Source organism: Lygodium microphyllum, chromosome 8 (assembly GCF_053477565.2).
Source record: "Lygodium microphyllum isolate KBCC chromosome 8, Lygodium_microphyllum_v1.1.10, whole genome shotgun sequence".
NCBI lineage: Eukaryota > Viridiplantae > Streptophyta > Polypodiopsida > Schizaeales > Lygodiaceae > Lygodium > Lygodium microphyllum.
Window position 1 is genome coordinate 2191228 of NC_141142.1, and position 16038 is coordinate 2207265.

Below are 16038 nucleotides of genomic sequence, written 5' to 3' on the forward strand. Positions count from 1 at the left end.
AAAAAAATATGTTACAAATGTTTAGTAATCAAAAAATGAAATCAGATATACACCTAAGTGGATATAATATAAAATAAAAACTTACTCGTTTATTATTAAGTTGGAACACAAATGAGTATGGTAGTTCAATATCTTCATTCTGTAAATCCATCCTCACTTGATGTAGCGTAATAATCTAGCCTTTAGGATTACAATAATGTCCTCATTGTACCAAACATCAAGATCCACTATAGGATCTTTGCTAAAATTATCAAGATTTTTGTCGAAAGCGACCATACTACTGCCAACATAATGCCATCTACTATAATAAAAGCTAAGGATGAGATTTTGAGTAGCAAATATTTACAAGCTTTAGAGTCTTGATCTATCTTACATATAATTTTCCCTTTTGTCCTAGTATCCCATTCCTCATTAACAAATTGTATAACATGATCATATGTTAGTCTCTTCACTAAAAGCGTGGCCTTTGATTTTCTTATCTCAGCATTAGAAAAGAAGTCAACAAATATATTAATAGGCATGAAAAAAGTAACTTTGCTTAGCCTACTTGAGATACTAGGTTTTAATGCTCTTTGTATCTTAGAAATTTATTTACATCTATAGGTCTCACTAGTAGTTGGACTTGGCAAAGCCCACTCAAAACTTGAAAAATCCAACAAAGGAAGGGGAGATATTGATCCCCATTGGCTATGCTACATTGGGACAATATAAGAATGGCCATAGAAGAATATTCCATTCTCTGCAAGTTCTGTCCTCTTTCTACCTTTGTACATCTCTTCTCCAATCAAGCCATGCATCACATCAATCACATCAACAATAGACTCGACTGGCCTCAAGATTAGAGGGATAGACATTTACAAGAAAAATGAACAAATTTTATAATGGAAAACTTTAAACCAAGTTCAAGAAAAGAAGGAATTTAAGAATCAAATCCTTACAATTTGGTTTATGCATTGGAAGATTTAAACTTCCAGGTTCCAAATATAGCTCTCTATGCATAAACACATGTTGCACTAGAACCTCTTTTATGCTATTCTTATTTACTCCAAGCTTGAAATATCAGATTCTACCCTTCCAAGCAGAGATGAACGAGCTCTCATATCTTCGCCTTTTCCCACTTTTTGCCTGTTGCATGGTGATCCAATTGCATTTGCTAATGATTGTAGGATTCCATCTTCCATCTTTTTGGAATGAGTTAAACATTGATATGGATGTGATTTGGGAGCTTGGATGCCTTGTTGAAGGTCAAATTTTTGTATCCATAGCAAAGAGAGAGAGAGAGAGAGAGAGAGAGAGAGAGAGAGAGAGAGAGAGAGAGAGAGAGAGAGAGAGAGAGAGAGAGAGAGAGAGGACTAGGCTACCACAAAGGAGGGAAAAACACGAGAGAGACAAAAGAAAGGAGGGAAAAAAATATGCCAAGCTTTTTACTAATTTGAATTTAGAGTAAACCTGTCACTATCATTAATTAAGACATATCATTAAATAAAAGTGGTCGGGACTGTATATCATTAATGCAAAGAATGTCATAATCATGAATATAAGCGGTTAAAAATAGATATTGATAATATAAATTCGTAATATAATTATATATATATATTTTTGTAAAATGATTTTTTATATTTTTTAAAATAGAAGTTCCGTTACGAAGGCTTTGCTCCTACTGGTCTAGAGCACTTTCTTTCTATCTCCTAAAAGGCATTTTCGAGACCTCAAAACTCTCCTAATGATTTTGCATGAGCTATCCATACCAAATGAGGAACCCGAAAAGGATAATCGTGGTATGAAGGAGATTTAGTAGCCTCTAGGACCTGTAATGCACCTATCTAGGGTAGGACTCCCCCTCACCAACAAGGGAAGGTAAATCCTCATCATTTGAAGAAGGCTCCCCCTTTGATGGGTGGTTGAGCATTCCTAGAAGACTCTAGATAGGAGGCTAAAGAAAATGTGCTAGAAGTAAACTCTCCACCATGATTTTCACGTAGACACGAGCTCAAAAAGTAGTATGTGTCTTCACAAATACCTTCCACTAACAAAAACGGGAGTATGGCTCACTCTTGTACTCTAGAAAATAAGGCCATGCATAACGACTGAAGTCCTTTATGATCAACATTAAGTACTTGGCCTTCCCAAGGGAGGCCATGCCCATAGGTCCACAAAGGTTGGTGTGAACCAACTCGAGTGGGGTAGAAGCCCTCCTAGTGGAAACTTGAGGATATGGTTGCCTATGTTCCTTGCCCCTCAAACAACTATGGCACAAAGCATGAATAGGAGGGAAGTCAGGAAGTCCCTCCACCATCTTCTTTTGAGAATCCCATGAGATAGAATCAAAGTTGAGAGGACCATAACGAGCATGCTAAAGCAATCCAAGATCAGGGAAAGACAATGCAGCTTAGCCTATGAGTATATAAAGACTACCCTCTTGGGATCCTATCCAAAGAATGGCACTTGTATTGAGCATCCTCCACTATCATTGCATCTTGTGTAAATACCATGTAATAACAAGCTATGTAAGACCATGAATACACAATAGGATAAAGCCTAAATCTGGTACATAGAGAAATTTGGCCGAAGAAGATTACATGTTTGGCAATAAAGAAATAGTCCTTACTCCTCGAATGGGAACTATATAGTTGTGAAGAAGCCAATCCTATTTGTAGGTCAACAAGCCAAGGCTTCTCATGAGTAGAAGAAGCAAGAATTGTGTACTCCTTGGCAAATGCATACATAAAGATAAGACTCAGTTGTCACTAGGGTAGCCTTCGAATCCTTTACCTTTGGATTCAAATGGGGGTATTTTTGCCAACACGTCTCTTTGGGATGAGTGCCCTTCCAATAGTGTGGGCACTTGGGCTTCTACTCCTTCTTCTCATCCTTCTTGTCCTCCTACTTCTTATCCTTGGCCTCTACCTTCTTCTTCTTCTCTCCACCTATATTTGTAGTACATGCCTGGTGGAGCTAGAACCATTGGCCCCAACCTCTCTAAGTTGCTCGTCATGCTCCAAGACAAGCAGTGAAAGATCCTTCCATAAGAGTGTGTCATAAGTCCTTGATGTGATAAGGCTAGTGTAAAAGACATCAAATAGAGGAGATGGCAGCTATGAGTCAAAAGGATCATAGCCATGTCTTCAAAGGATCATAGCCATGTCTTCAAAGGATATCGTCTGACCAAGAGAGGGAAGATCACCTATCATGTCCTTCATCTTTGTGATGTGCTCCTTCATAAAGGAGGAATCATCAAGACCGAGCATTTGCAACTTCTTCTCAGGGGAAATCTTGTGGGCAATGTCTTGTGCTGATACAAAGACACAAGATTCTTCCACACTTCCACCATAGTCTTTAAGTTGCGAACATGCACAAGGATAGAATCTTGCAAACTCATAAAGAGAAAGGATCAGGCTTGAGAGTTGAGCCAATCCCACAAGGCTACATGGTCCATAGAAGTCCCATATGTTGGATCCTACATAGGATGGGGGATGGAATCTGAAACAAGAGCCCAAAGATTGAAGGTCGACGTATGGACTCCACCTTACACGACCACAATGAATACTTTGAACCATTGAATTTGTCTTCTCTAGGTAATGAAGGTAAGACATGCACCTACATTGAGGGTATCAAGAATGGAATCTTCAATTCATACAAAACCTTATGTGATAGATGAATAGAAGGGAGATGAGTGCAAATGGGAGACTCCTCTTGCCAATTATAATCATGATAATTGTGTCTACGCTTAGAAGAGTGTCTAGAAAGAAGCTTCTCTCCCTAAGTCATCAAAGCTCATGAATTGGTAAGACATCTTTGATCTTGCAATCACCTAGAAATGTATGTTTATCAAAGAAACAACTATCACCTACCACCACGAAGTTGTCACTTGCACAAAAAGGTATTGCCTATAGGAGATAGATATTACCCATACCCAAGAAGCTATTGCTTGCAGCGCAAGATGCTGTCACCTACACCAGGAAGAGGTCACTTGCAAAACACAAATTTGTGCTTTCTAAAAAATGTAGAAATAGATGTTGCCTAATGCTTAAATGCTATTGCTTGGGTCTTGGAGGCTGTTGTATGGTTGTTAAGAAGATTGGACCACCTATACGGGCCATGAACACAGTAAATGTAGATTGAAAATATGCATTTTGAAGATCTAGGCTACTCCTTTGTGATGAAAACTTGCTCGTTTGAAAGATATCTCCAAAGTGTTTCCTTAGGTGATGATACCATGTGAGAGTGTGCAGCAACAAAAGAGAAATATGAACATAGAGAGAGTGTTTCCTTAGGTGATGATACCATGTGAGAGTGCACAGTAATGAAAGAGAAATACAAACATAGAGAGAAGTAGAGAGAGAGAGAGAGAGAGAGAGAGAGAGAGAGAGAGAGAGAGAGAGAGAGAGAGAGAGAGAGAGAGAGAGAGAGAGAGAGAGAGAGAGAGAGAGAGAGAGAGAGAGAGAGAGGAAGAAAAAATGAAGAAAGGATACTACATTGACTAAAGAAGAATGCTGATACAATGATGATAGACTGATCAATTCCTACATGTAGTTCAAAACATCAGTGAGAGCATGGGATCAGGTTGATGTCGATGGCAACACATATAGAGTTGGAGTGTGCACTTGTAAAGGGAAGATTGAAGAATGTGTGTGTGTGTCAAGTGGAGGGGTGGCTATAAATAGCCATAAATGCCCAAATCTAGCTGATTTGTACCAAGAGAGGCCATAAATATTGGCTGACCAGTAATAAATGCTAGTCACTGAAGAATAAAATGGTAGAAAAAATAGGGGTGATCTGAGAAAAATCCCACATGACAATGACAATGTCTGGCAAGTGTAGGTGAACCATGGAAAGTAGTAACTGACCTAGGAATGCACACGAAAGAAAATGCACCTAAATTGCAAGAGCTCTTATGTCTTTGTTAGACTCTGATAGGAGCTCACAACCAGAAGATGACATACTAACATACCTAACATAGGCAGGTTAGCAATAAGATCATGATGCAATGTGTATGTATGTGTATAGAGAGAGAAATATGCATTCATTAAATTATAAAAATAGTTTTTCAACTGTATTATTTATTGATTTTAAGACAATTTGCCATTGCATCATGTGTTATTTAAAAGTACTTATTTAAGCATAGTCTTTATGTGTTCTAATATGTATAGTACATTCTTATGTGCATAGTTGGATTATCATGTGTGTATAGATAGAGCCTCATATGATTATTTTTATACTCATAGGAGTAATAGTTCTTTATGTACAGCTTTCATGTACAGTAAGCAAGTTTTTAGAAGGCATTATTGACATAAGTCCCATCTTAGAGAGCCTTTCTCTCACACCGCATACCACTTGTACATGTTTGTGAGGGGATTCTCATACAGCCCCACTCTAGTCGCCTCTTGGAAAGCACATTCCACGTATGCAAACAAGGTGTCTGTGACATTAACTTTTATGTAGTGTATTTATAGAACTCTTATGGGTTCTAATGTATGTAGCTTTGGATTAGATATTTAGGTGTATTATACTTTTGAAATGTATTATGTTACTATTATGTATAACGTAATATATATTTGACAAACAACTACTCCATGTCTAATAGAATAGCAAGCATGGATAGACATTGTTATTTGGCATTGCATTGGGTTAGATCCCTCCTTTAAAAAATCTATTTTCACTCATCAATATGATTTTTTGCACTTGTCAAAATCATCACTGATATAAGCATCCCTATTTATTGATGCTTATATTGACACACATTTCTATTTCTAGTGTATACGTTGATGTGTCCATCCTAATGGCCATATCAACATGCATTTGGACAGTTGAGGCATGCCATTTTAAAACATTTCCCAATGTATTTTCATGGGAGATCTCATTGATATACCCTTTATATGCCATAATGAATTGAGAACTCAAACTTACATATGTCACTTTTAAATGTTTCGTTATTTATTTGATTCTATAATATAAACCACCTATGTGTGGGCTGTATTATGTTGCTTTCCTCTCACAATAATTAATTAAGTGTAATAATGTGGGGAGCTCAACAACCAATCATCCATTTGTAGGTTATGACGAGTCTTAGGTGGAGCACCTTTGACTCGAAAAGAGATATTGTAGTGAGTATGACGATCGAAATCTTAAGCATGGTCGATGTTAGGCAAGTGACAAAGTAAGTATATCGAAGCAAATGAGGAATAGTAATTTCTTCAAGCATCCAAATGGGTGATATATGTTCAGAATTTAAAATATCTTGAGTAGTTTTTACCAAAAGCACTAATCTTTGACCATTGTAATTCCATCCTCTCTAGAGAATATGATGATATGGGGTAGGTATTTTTTTCAAACGAATAAATGTGGAGTAGAGATGATTGTTCATTAAGGTCATGTATGCAAACTAATGATAATGAGCAATGTTTAGGAAAAAATGATGTTTCATGTAAAGCGAATTGCAAAATACTCAAAAAAACCTTCAAAAATTAAAGTAAAAGGTTGACAACCTTGAATTCTTAAATTTTTAGTTATAAAAGTGACAAATATGTGCAATTTAATTCCAAAATCTCTCCTAATTTTTGAGTTAAAAGTTTTAATATTTTTGAGTTAATAATCTCTCATCTTGTTGGAGATTATTCCCTTGTGCTCGATAGTTGACTAGACTTGACTGTTTACTTCCTTGTTGGAGAGAATTAGTATTGACCCAAGAGGTACTAGCTAAGTAGTTGGAATTGCCACCTATATCACATTTAGTATTTGGACAATTCTTAGGGAAATGTTGGCCGCCACACCACTTATAACTGAATCATGAGAGGGCATCCTCTTTAGGGCTATCAAATTCTGCTACTTCTTAAGGAAATTGACATCAATAGCTATTTACTTGTATTGTTCGGTGATCATGTCAGTATAGTACTTCATCATATCTTTAACCTCGCTAAGGACGTTCGAGGCACTTGACTCATAGTTGTAATCATCTACCTGTCATTCCATTAGCCTAACCACTTGATTGGGAATTGACTATTGATTCCATGGAATAACATTATAATTTATTGTTTGACCTTCAATATTTAGTGGAGCCATCTGACTGACCATAGACATGGTCAGATTGGGAGAATCTAGCAATATGAGTACATTCTGAATCATGCTTTCCCTCCCATTGGAAGTACTCATGGGCATCCCTTGACCTCCATTTTCAATGCCAAAGTATTTCTAACACCTAGACTTAGATTCCTATTTGCCCTAGAGGTATATGTTGCTTGTAATCATGACTCTACCTCCTCTACTCATGTAATAGTCGTATCAATGTTAGCAAGAGCAGCACTGCTCAACTACACCTGAATATTAAAGTCTAGCCCATGCAAAAAGTATTGTAGCTGAGCAACAACTGGAATGGGAATATAAGTCTACAACTTACGAAATACTTCCTTTGATTTCTTGGCATAGTCTTAAACATTTTCATGAGGTTCTTGGTGTGTTATATTGAGAACACGTAGCCAGAAGCATTGACCTCCCCTTTCAAGGGAAAAATATATTCAAAAGGCCACAAAAAATAAATCAATTGTAGTTATAGTTCCATCATTTAGGGCATGATACCATACCATAGCTCATCTCCTTTCAAAGTCATATTAAAGAATATCATCAAGTTTCCTTCATCTTGGATTTGATAGTTAAACATTAACTTTTGGAACTTATTAATATGAAGTTGCGCATCTTCCTTTGCTAAACCCATTAAAAATGGATAGAGGAAATCCTAAAGCTGGCAAGTTCAGTGTTTCTGCTAGGATTGCAATAGGTTGCACAATGATAACAATCAGATTTTCCAAAGGAGTTTGAATGAATGGCACTACTACCCCACTTAAAATGGGTTGACTAATTGGGAATGGGAAAGTCCTTGAATTTTCTCCTTTTCCTATTGGACTATGCATGGGGCTAGGGCTACTAAGACCCTTCCCTTGTATAATTTCAGCCTAACGTCTAGCATGTTCACTTCTTTGTTGTTTCTAAAGCTTGGCTTGATGGTCTTTTGGATCTATTTCACTGTCTTTTGGCATACATTAGTAAACTTATCCCTATCGACTGAGATTTGGAAATCACCATTTATGTGGCTTCCAAAAAATGCACCACCTGATAGGACCTAAAACAAGCCCGACACCTAGCTCTAGTTGGGCCTCTATATGCCACCAAAACACCCCATGGCCTTGTGACCAGGAGCGTTTGGAGGATACACACTAATCTAACCAAATGAGCATTTGTATAGCTCATAGTCCAATGGATAACTTTTCCCAAACTCCTCATAGGGAGTCTCTACACATATTGGTGGTATACACCACGTAAAACAGACACAGGAAAAACCCCTTGGCTAATTGTCATGGCCCCTCTATGGCTCTCCTACACCTCAAGGATTGGCCCTAAGGATGCATCATGAACACACAATTAAGCACCTATAGAACATAATCCTCCCTTGTAATCAATCATTCCAGGAGATAAAAGGTAATCCTCGCTAAACTCTCCCTGAAGGAAGCAAATATCTAACCCTCTGGCTTGGAATACCTCACTCTCAGCGTAAGTCAATGTTTATGAAGACAATTACTATGTATCCAGGATGATACCATGTGTTGAATGTGATGAGACTGTGAATGATTCATAGTGCTCAACCATTTTTATTCATTGAAAATAGCATTGTGAAAATGTGAAACCATTTATTTTTATGCTTTCAGTCTAAACATAATTGTTGTGTTGCATAGGGTCAGCACTGAACATACTCATGCTATTGAACTTTTTAATTATCAAAACACATGTACTCTAAATGTAACATGCATCAATAAAAATCAGATTTAATATTTAATCCACACTTATTATCCCCTCCTCTCTCTCTACTGCTTAAAGTTGTGCATTTGATGGCAGGTTTAGAGAGCATTTCAATATAAATTTCCTTCATAAAAAGTGATAAATGCTCACTTTAACATAAAGATAGGGCCAAATTGAGGCTAAACCTCATGCCTTTGCCCATACATCCAGGAACACATATATTATTTTTCCTATTTTTAAAGTGTAAAAACCTACTTTTTTAAATTTTCTCTATTTATTGATTAATAAATACTAATAATTCTTGATTTTTCAATGTGACTTGATTAGACTTGCTAAGAATTATTTTTATTCCTTATTTCATGCCATGTGAACAACATTGACTTATCAAAACTCCCAAAATCCATGATGTTGTATTATTTATTAATGTTAAGACAATTTTCCATTGCATCATGCATTCTTAAAATTTATTTATTTAAGCATAGTCTTTATATGTTATTATATGCATAGTACATTCTTATGTGCATAGTTGGATTATCATGTGTGTATAGATAGAGCCTCATATGATTATTTTATTACTCATAGGAGTAATAGCTATTTATGTAGGGCTATCATGTATAGTAAGCAAGTAATTTTTAGAAGGCATTATTGACAGAAGTCCCAACTTAGAGAGCCTTTCTCTCACACCGCATACCACTTGTACATGTTTGTGAGGGGATTCTCATACCCCACTTTAGTCACCTCTTGGAAAAGCACATTCCACATATGCAAACAAGGTGTATGTAACATCAACTTTTATGTAGTGTATTTATAAAACTCTTATGGGATTCTTATGTATGTAGCTTTGCATTAGATATTTAGATGTATTATACTTTTGAAATGTATTATGTTACCATTATGTATAATGTAATATATATTTGACAAAAAACTACTCCATGGTTTAATAGAATAGCAAACATGGATAGGCATTGTGATTTGGCCTTGGAATAAGTTAGATCCCTCCTTTAAAAAATATTTTTGGCATCCCTATTTATTGATGCTTATATTGATAGACATTTCTATTTCTAGTGTATACATCGATGTATCTATCCCAATGGCCATATCAACGCACATTTTGACGGTTGAGACCTGACATTTTGAAACATTTTCCAATGCATTTTCAGGGGAGATCTCATTGATATACCCTTTAAATGCCATAGTGAATTGAGAACTCAAACTTACGTATGCCACTTTTAAAGGTTTAGTTATTTATCTGATTCTATCATATAAACCACCTATGTGTGGGCTATATTATGTTGCTTTCCTCTCACAACAATTAATGCAAGTGCAATAATGTGGAGAGCTCAACAAACAAGCATCCATTTGTAGGTTATGATGAATCCTTCTAGGTGGAGCACCTTTGACTCAAAAGAGATATTGTAGTGAGCATGATGATCGAAATGTTAAGCATGGTCGATGTTAGGCGAGCCACAAAGTAAGTATGTCGAAGTTAAATGAGGCATAGTAATTTCTTCAAGCATCCAATTGGGTGATATACGTTCATAATTTAAAATATATTGAGTAGTTTTTATCAAAAGTACTAATCTTCAACCATCGTAATTCCATCCTCTCTAGAGAATTCGATGATATTGGGAAGGTATTGTTTTCAAATGGATAAATGTGGAACATAGATGATTGTTCATTAAGGTCATGTGTGCAAACAAATGATAATGAGCACAGATTATGAAAAACCGATGTTTCATGTAAAGTGAATTGCAAAATACTCAAAAAAACCTTCAAAAATTAAAGTAAAAGGTTGAGAACCTTGAATCCTTAAATTTTTAGTTATAAAAATGAAAATATGTGTAATTTAATTCAAAAATCTCTGCTAATTTTTGAGTTAAAAGTTTTAATATTTGCTACTGAAAATGTTTTTTGTGAACACGGATAATGAAACGCCATAGTACACTACATGTTCTTTAAACTTCGGAAATTTTTATGACTCAAGCGTGTAAAAGTGATTCGATTTGCCCTTGATCTGATCCGTTCAATTTTTTACATTCTACTTAAATCAAGAGCATCATCCAGTTGATTCCAGATGCGACATTTGTCGAACTCTTTCAGGTTCCATGGCTAATGTTGGCCGTACTAGCAACAAAGGAAGTGCGACAATGTCACACCCAGCGGCCGAGTAAGTGCTAGCAGCTGATTATAACCTGACCATCAACTTAATATCGTGTACACTTGAGTCTAGCAATGAAATTAGTTGCAGAAACTGAGGTAACGTACAGTTCATTTTCCGACCTTACAGGGACTTTCCCCGGCCTGTAACGAGCGTTTGCTGCAGTTGCTCATGATGAGCTTGTGATCCTTGCCTGCATCAGCCTGCTGATCACAGCCGCTGCGCCCCTGGAGTATGTTCTCTTTCTCGAACATGATGAGCTTGTGATCCTTGCCTGCATCAGCCTGCTGATCACAGCCGCTGCGCCCCTGGAGTATGTTCTCTTTCTCGAACACGTCTGCCAGCCTTCGCAACTGACCTGAAAAAACTCTCAATTACCCGATATTTCATGTCAGGTTAAGTGGAAAAGTACGTGGTAATATTTATATGTGCTGCAGCACTTATATTAAGCGATAGGGGATACGGAACTGTTGATCAGCCTCAAATCTTCGTATCCTATAATGTGAAGATGATTTTTACCCGCTAATTGCCGGCTGTGACGACACTCCAGCGGTAAGGACTTGGGGTCTTGTACCCAACTCGCGTATTCCCCCTGATCAGTGTTTGTATTTAACATATGAGAATACTAAAGGTTAATCTTCGTATCGTGCTGGATATCAATCAGAACAGCACATATCCGATAGAGATTCGATAATTACGTTGTCATCAGAAGCTCCGAACTGGAATTCCTCCAGAAAATCGGCGAGCACCCGCATCAGATGCGAACCATCTTTGTTTTCATCGGCACGAGCTTTTGCGCTGGGGATAGAGCCAAATTAAGAAACAGGAAAGCTTGAAAAAGCGATATTCGATAGTATTAATTAATCATGCATGTACGTGGCGTCAGTGATTCAATGCGTGCTGTAGATATTTCGATCGTCGCCATTAACGTACATTAGATCGTCAGTGATGGAATTATGGTGCCGAGAGGTACTGCGCGACGACGTCGTTGAAAGCTGCACCTCGTCGGCTAATTCATGGTGGTCATGATGATCGTCTGCTCCTTGTTTCTGCATCAGAGTATTGTTGCTTCTGTTTTTATTGTTGTTGTCGCTGCCGCCGCCGCTGTTGTCGCAGTTGACGTCAGTCACGTTAGTGTTGATGCTGTAGAGAGGGTTGTCGTTGATGACATTGTGCGGCTTCGCGTCATGCGCGTACTCGTCGCGATGAAGCTGAGCAGACTTCGTGTTGCAGGTATCAGAGGTAGAGCGGGGGCTGGCCTCCGTCGACGATGGGTTGGACAGGGCTGGCTGCTGCCTATGGTGATGGCGATGATGATGATGATTATGACCATCTGTAACAATACTACTCGACGTCGCTAATGACGATAATCCGCGGTTCGGCCTCGACGACCGCACATTCATCATCATGTGAGTCATGTTTGCCTTGCTATAATTATTGCTGCCGCTGGTGCTACTACTTTTAGTCCCGTCTAACGGCTTTTGTTGCATTTCTTGATCAGAAGCGGCGCCAGCATTAAGTTGACTATTGCTATTATTATTATGGTGACAGCTATTATAGATGGCCGCTCTCGCCCGCAGCGGCGACGCCCTGGCGCTTCGCATGCTCATCAACAAATGTAGATTTTGCTTGAAACGCTTCTGTTTATCGTCATCATCTGCATCATCAATATCCAGATCATCGCCATTTTCATAGTCCGATGCAGCATCTGTGCAGCTACTGGTACCGTACTCATCGCCTTGCTTCTTAGTGAGATGATCGTGATAGTCATCACGCAATTCTTCAACGACGATGTTAGAATTATTTACATGGACGTCCTTCTTAGCGGCCTTACTTTCGTAATTATGATCTGACTTTATCGGTCGAGGAGAAGGCGTAGCTTTCTCCATTCCCAGATGCAGTCAATCTGATCATCTCATGTGTATATTAATTAGGACTGTCGAGCAATAAGATGATGCCATGCATCCAGACAGAACCCATTGCGTGCATGCTGAGGATTGACGTGGCGCTGCGCGCAGCCCTCTCTATTCTTGATCAGTCGAAGCGTCACAGCTTGTCGTTTCACAAATTTTATCAGGCTCACATTTCCAAACGTTCAATTATTTATTTATTATCTTTTTGTGGAGAAGGCTTGAAATTTGAAAGATGCAACATGCCACAATGTTGTGTTTGTAAGCATCATGGGAGCTTGCACGATCAAAACATTAACAAGTAAACTTTTTAAGAATCCAAAATATAAATCACCCTTCAATGCTTGATGGCTCGTCAAGGTTTTACCTTTGACCGCCGTTAAGAGAGTCTAGCATTCACTATGTCAAGCCAAATGCTGAATTAGATGATTTCAACCAATCATAACGTTTCAACTGGTTGTATGGGGTTCACCACATGTAAACCCTTGGCCTACATAGCATTAATTGCTTACAACACATGTTCCTAGTGGCCCCCACCAAACTCCATATAATGGCCACCTTTCTAGGTATTTTTACACATGTAGTTAAAGGAGGTTTTCTATTTGTCTTTTTCCAAGTTATGTTAATTTTTTGGTTTTTTTTTCTATAAAACATTTTTTCCTACGATTTTTTTGGAAAAAGATGAAAACTCAAAGCTGAACACTATTTTCTACAAAAATCAAGGAAACCAGATAAAAACAAACTATGTATGGAAAATCTCATATCATGTTGCATGTCCTTCTCATATGTTGTTTTTCTATTTGTTTTATTGCTCGACTTTGTTATCAGGATGCATTAAAGCATCCTTCTAATTTGTTGTTTCTTGTTCATTCTGTTGCTTAGCTTTGACATCTAGGTATGTTTGTAGGTCATTGCCGTCATCATGTAAGTTAGTTTCTCAATATAGAGAATAGTACATGTTCTTTTTCCCAAAAACAATGATGCCACCGAATAAATTAATGGATTGTCTTGGACACAAAAGAGTGCTACATTGAACGATGCTTGGTGAAGACCTTGCATGCAACTTGCAAGTGTTGCAAAGGTTTGACTTAAGAGCAAGGCTAGATTAAGGTTCTCTAGGTTCATCAAACAAGGCAAAGAAAAGATAGCACGATGGCCTTGATTCTTATAAAAATATAATTAAAATAGGCATCAAGTGATGCTTCATTGATTTTATTAATGGATTCTCTTGGGCACAAAAGGGTGCTACATTGAATGATGATTGGCAAAGACCTTGGAGGCAACTTGAAGTGTTGCAAAGGTTTGACTTAAGAGCAAGGCTAGATTAAGGTTCTCTAGGTTTATCAAACAAGGCAAATAAAAGATAGCATGATGGCCTTGGTTCTTATAAATATATAATTACATTAGGCATCAAGTGATGCTTCTTATTTCTTATAAATATATAATTACATTAGGCTCAATCATATAGCTTAGGTAGATGAGGCCCAAAGGGTTTTCGAAACATTCATGTGGAAGAATGTTGTCTTATGGTTGGTAAAGAAATAAGGATGGAACATATATGCAGATGATAAGAAGACTTTTCCAAGTGAGTTTCAATAGGATTGTATGGAGACTAAAAAATTGGAGCATGTGTAGAACTTGAAAGGAGATTAAAATGTTCAAACTTATATGGGTCAAGTTTGCATTTTTCTCTAACTGATCGCCAGGAATAAGTGTCCTAGAGAAATGCTTCATTCTATTTATGTTTGGTTTTTGTCTTGTGCCCTATTGCAACCTTGGCTACTTAAGATCTTGCTAGTCATGATCTGGATTATTTCTAATAGTAACACTTAGGGTGGGACACACCTCAATGGGTGACTCTAACAAGAAGTTGATTTTTTTTTTTTGAAATTCCTTGACAATTGCTATAAATCTCAAGGTAGTAACTTCAATTTGGATATAGACTTAGAGGATGATATGAAGAGAATCTGGATGAGGATGATGGGATTGAAAGAATCCCTTAAAGTTGAAAAGGGAGTACAAGGGCAAGTGATCCTTAGATGGTAGTACTCACAAATTTTCAATAAAGTTAATTTGGTGTTCCAATTGCAATACTTCACACCGTTTGGTAGTTGATAGTAGCCTTGATAAGCGATGGTGTGGTGTTTGCAAAATTACTACTCATAGTATTGACATGTGCTTGTACAATGTACGTAGTTGGATGTCCCACATTCACTACAACAAAAAGGCCTCTTAGACGCACTTTTAGACGCGATTTTTGAATATAGAGAAAATCTTACGGGCGCGTCTACCCGCCTGTCTATTTACGCATCTACAAATTCGCGTCTATAATCTCATGTATAAAGGAATTTACACGCAGAAATAGACGCGCAACAGACGCACATATACACGCGTGAATACAAGCGCATAAAAAAACCAAAATTATTATTTATTTAATTTATTCTGTGCGTCTATCAGTGCGTCTACCTGGCAAATTAGACGGGCATATAGACACGCCTGTAGACGCACTTTTACAAGTGCCCATAGATGCGAACGGAAAACAAAAAATCTCATTTAAAAAAAAGATATTTAATTTCTTTTTTAAATTTGAATTATGTAGCGCGTGTATAAGCGCGTGTACTTTGCATTTTAGACGCGTAAAACAGAACTGGAAAAAAAAAACCAGAGAGCATGTGGTTGCATGCTCTCTGGTTTTTTTTTTCACCCTTCCATACATCAGATTGTGCATTTGGGAAAAAGACAATGGATCTAAAAGCACAAGAATTGAAAATAAAAGTCCATGTATTCATTATAGATCAAAAGCATTTACATGGGGAGTTTAAGTGCTTGCGACCTAAATCGTGGCCGCAAGCAGTAGGCTCAAAGATGGATAATACATATATAAGAAAACAAGGCCATAGAGGAGGTCTGGTGCTCCTCTACGAATATGAAGAAGAAACATATTCGCTAGCACCACCATGGCCACTAGCGTCGCTATCCCCCTCCTCGCTATGCTCCACATCCGGGTTCGCCTACACACACAAAAGATCAAGGTTGCTTATGTAGACATGGTGGAGAAAAAGTTATAATTAGCTATACTTTTAATAGGAAAGTAAGAAAAACATACCTCCTCTAGCTGTCGAATCCTCATAGCCCGGTTGTATTGGTCCTCAGTGATGAGACCCTCCTCATAGAAGTGAAGCC

At 37.7% G+C, this 16038-nt stretch overlaps 1 protein-coding gene across 1 annotated transcript; it reads right to left on the reverse strand.

The window, feature by feature from the left end:
* Positions 1-10671: 10671 nt before the first annotated feature.
* On the reverse strand, positions 10672-12960 carry LOC148031898 (uncharacterized). The gene is made up of 4 exons (XM_087683997.1): positions 11879-12960; positions 11644-11743; positions 11465-11537; positions 10672-11303 (listed from the first exon to the last, which is right to left on the reverse strand). The coding sequence occupies exons 1-4, from the start codon at positions 12832-12834 to the stop codon at positions 11056-11058; spliced, it is 1377 nt and encodes a 458-aa protein (XP_087540123.1). The 5' UTR covers positions 12835-12960; the 3' UTR covers positions 10672-11055.
* Positions 12961-16038: the final 3078 nt, after the last annotated feature.

Bases quoted from the DNA above. Each gene is read 5' to 3' on its own strand.
- LOC148031898 (XM_087683997.1), bottom strand. From the start codon at position 12,834: ATGGAGAAAGCTACGCCTTCTCCTCGACCGATAAAGTCAGATCATAAT. The intron at 11,538-11,643 runs GTAATTATCGAA...AACACTGATCAG, and splicing joins TCGGAGCTTCTGATGACAAC to GGGGAATACGCGAGTTGGGT. The intron at 11,304-11,464 runs GTAAAAATCATC...GAGTTTTTTCAG, and splicing joins TCACAGCCGGCAATTAGCGG to GTCAGTTGCGAAGGCTGGCA.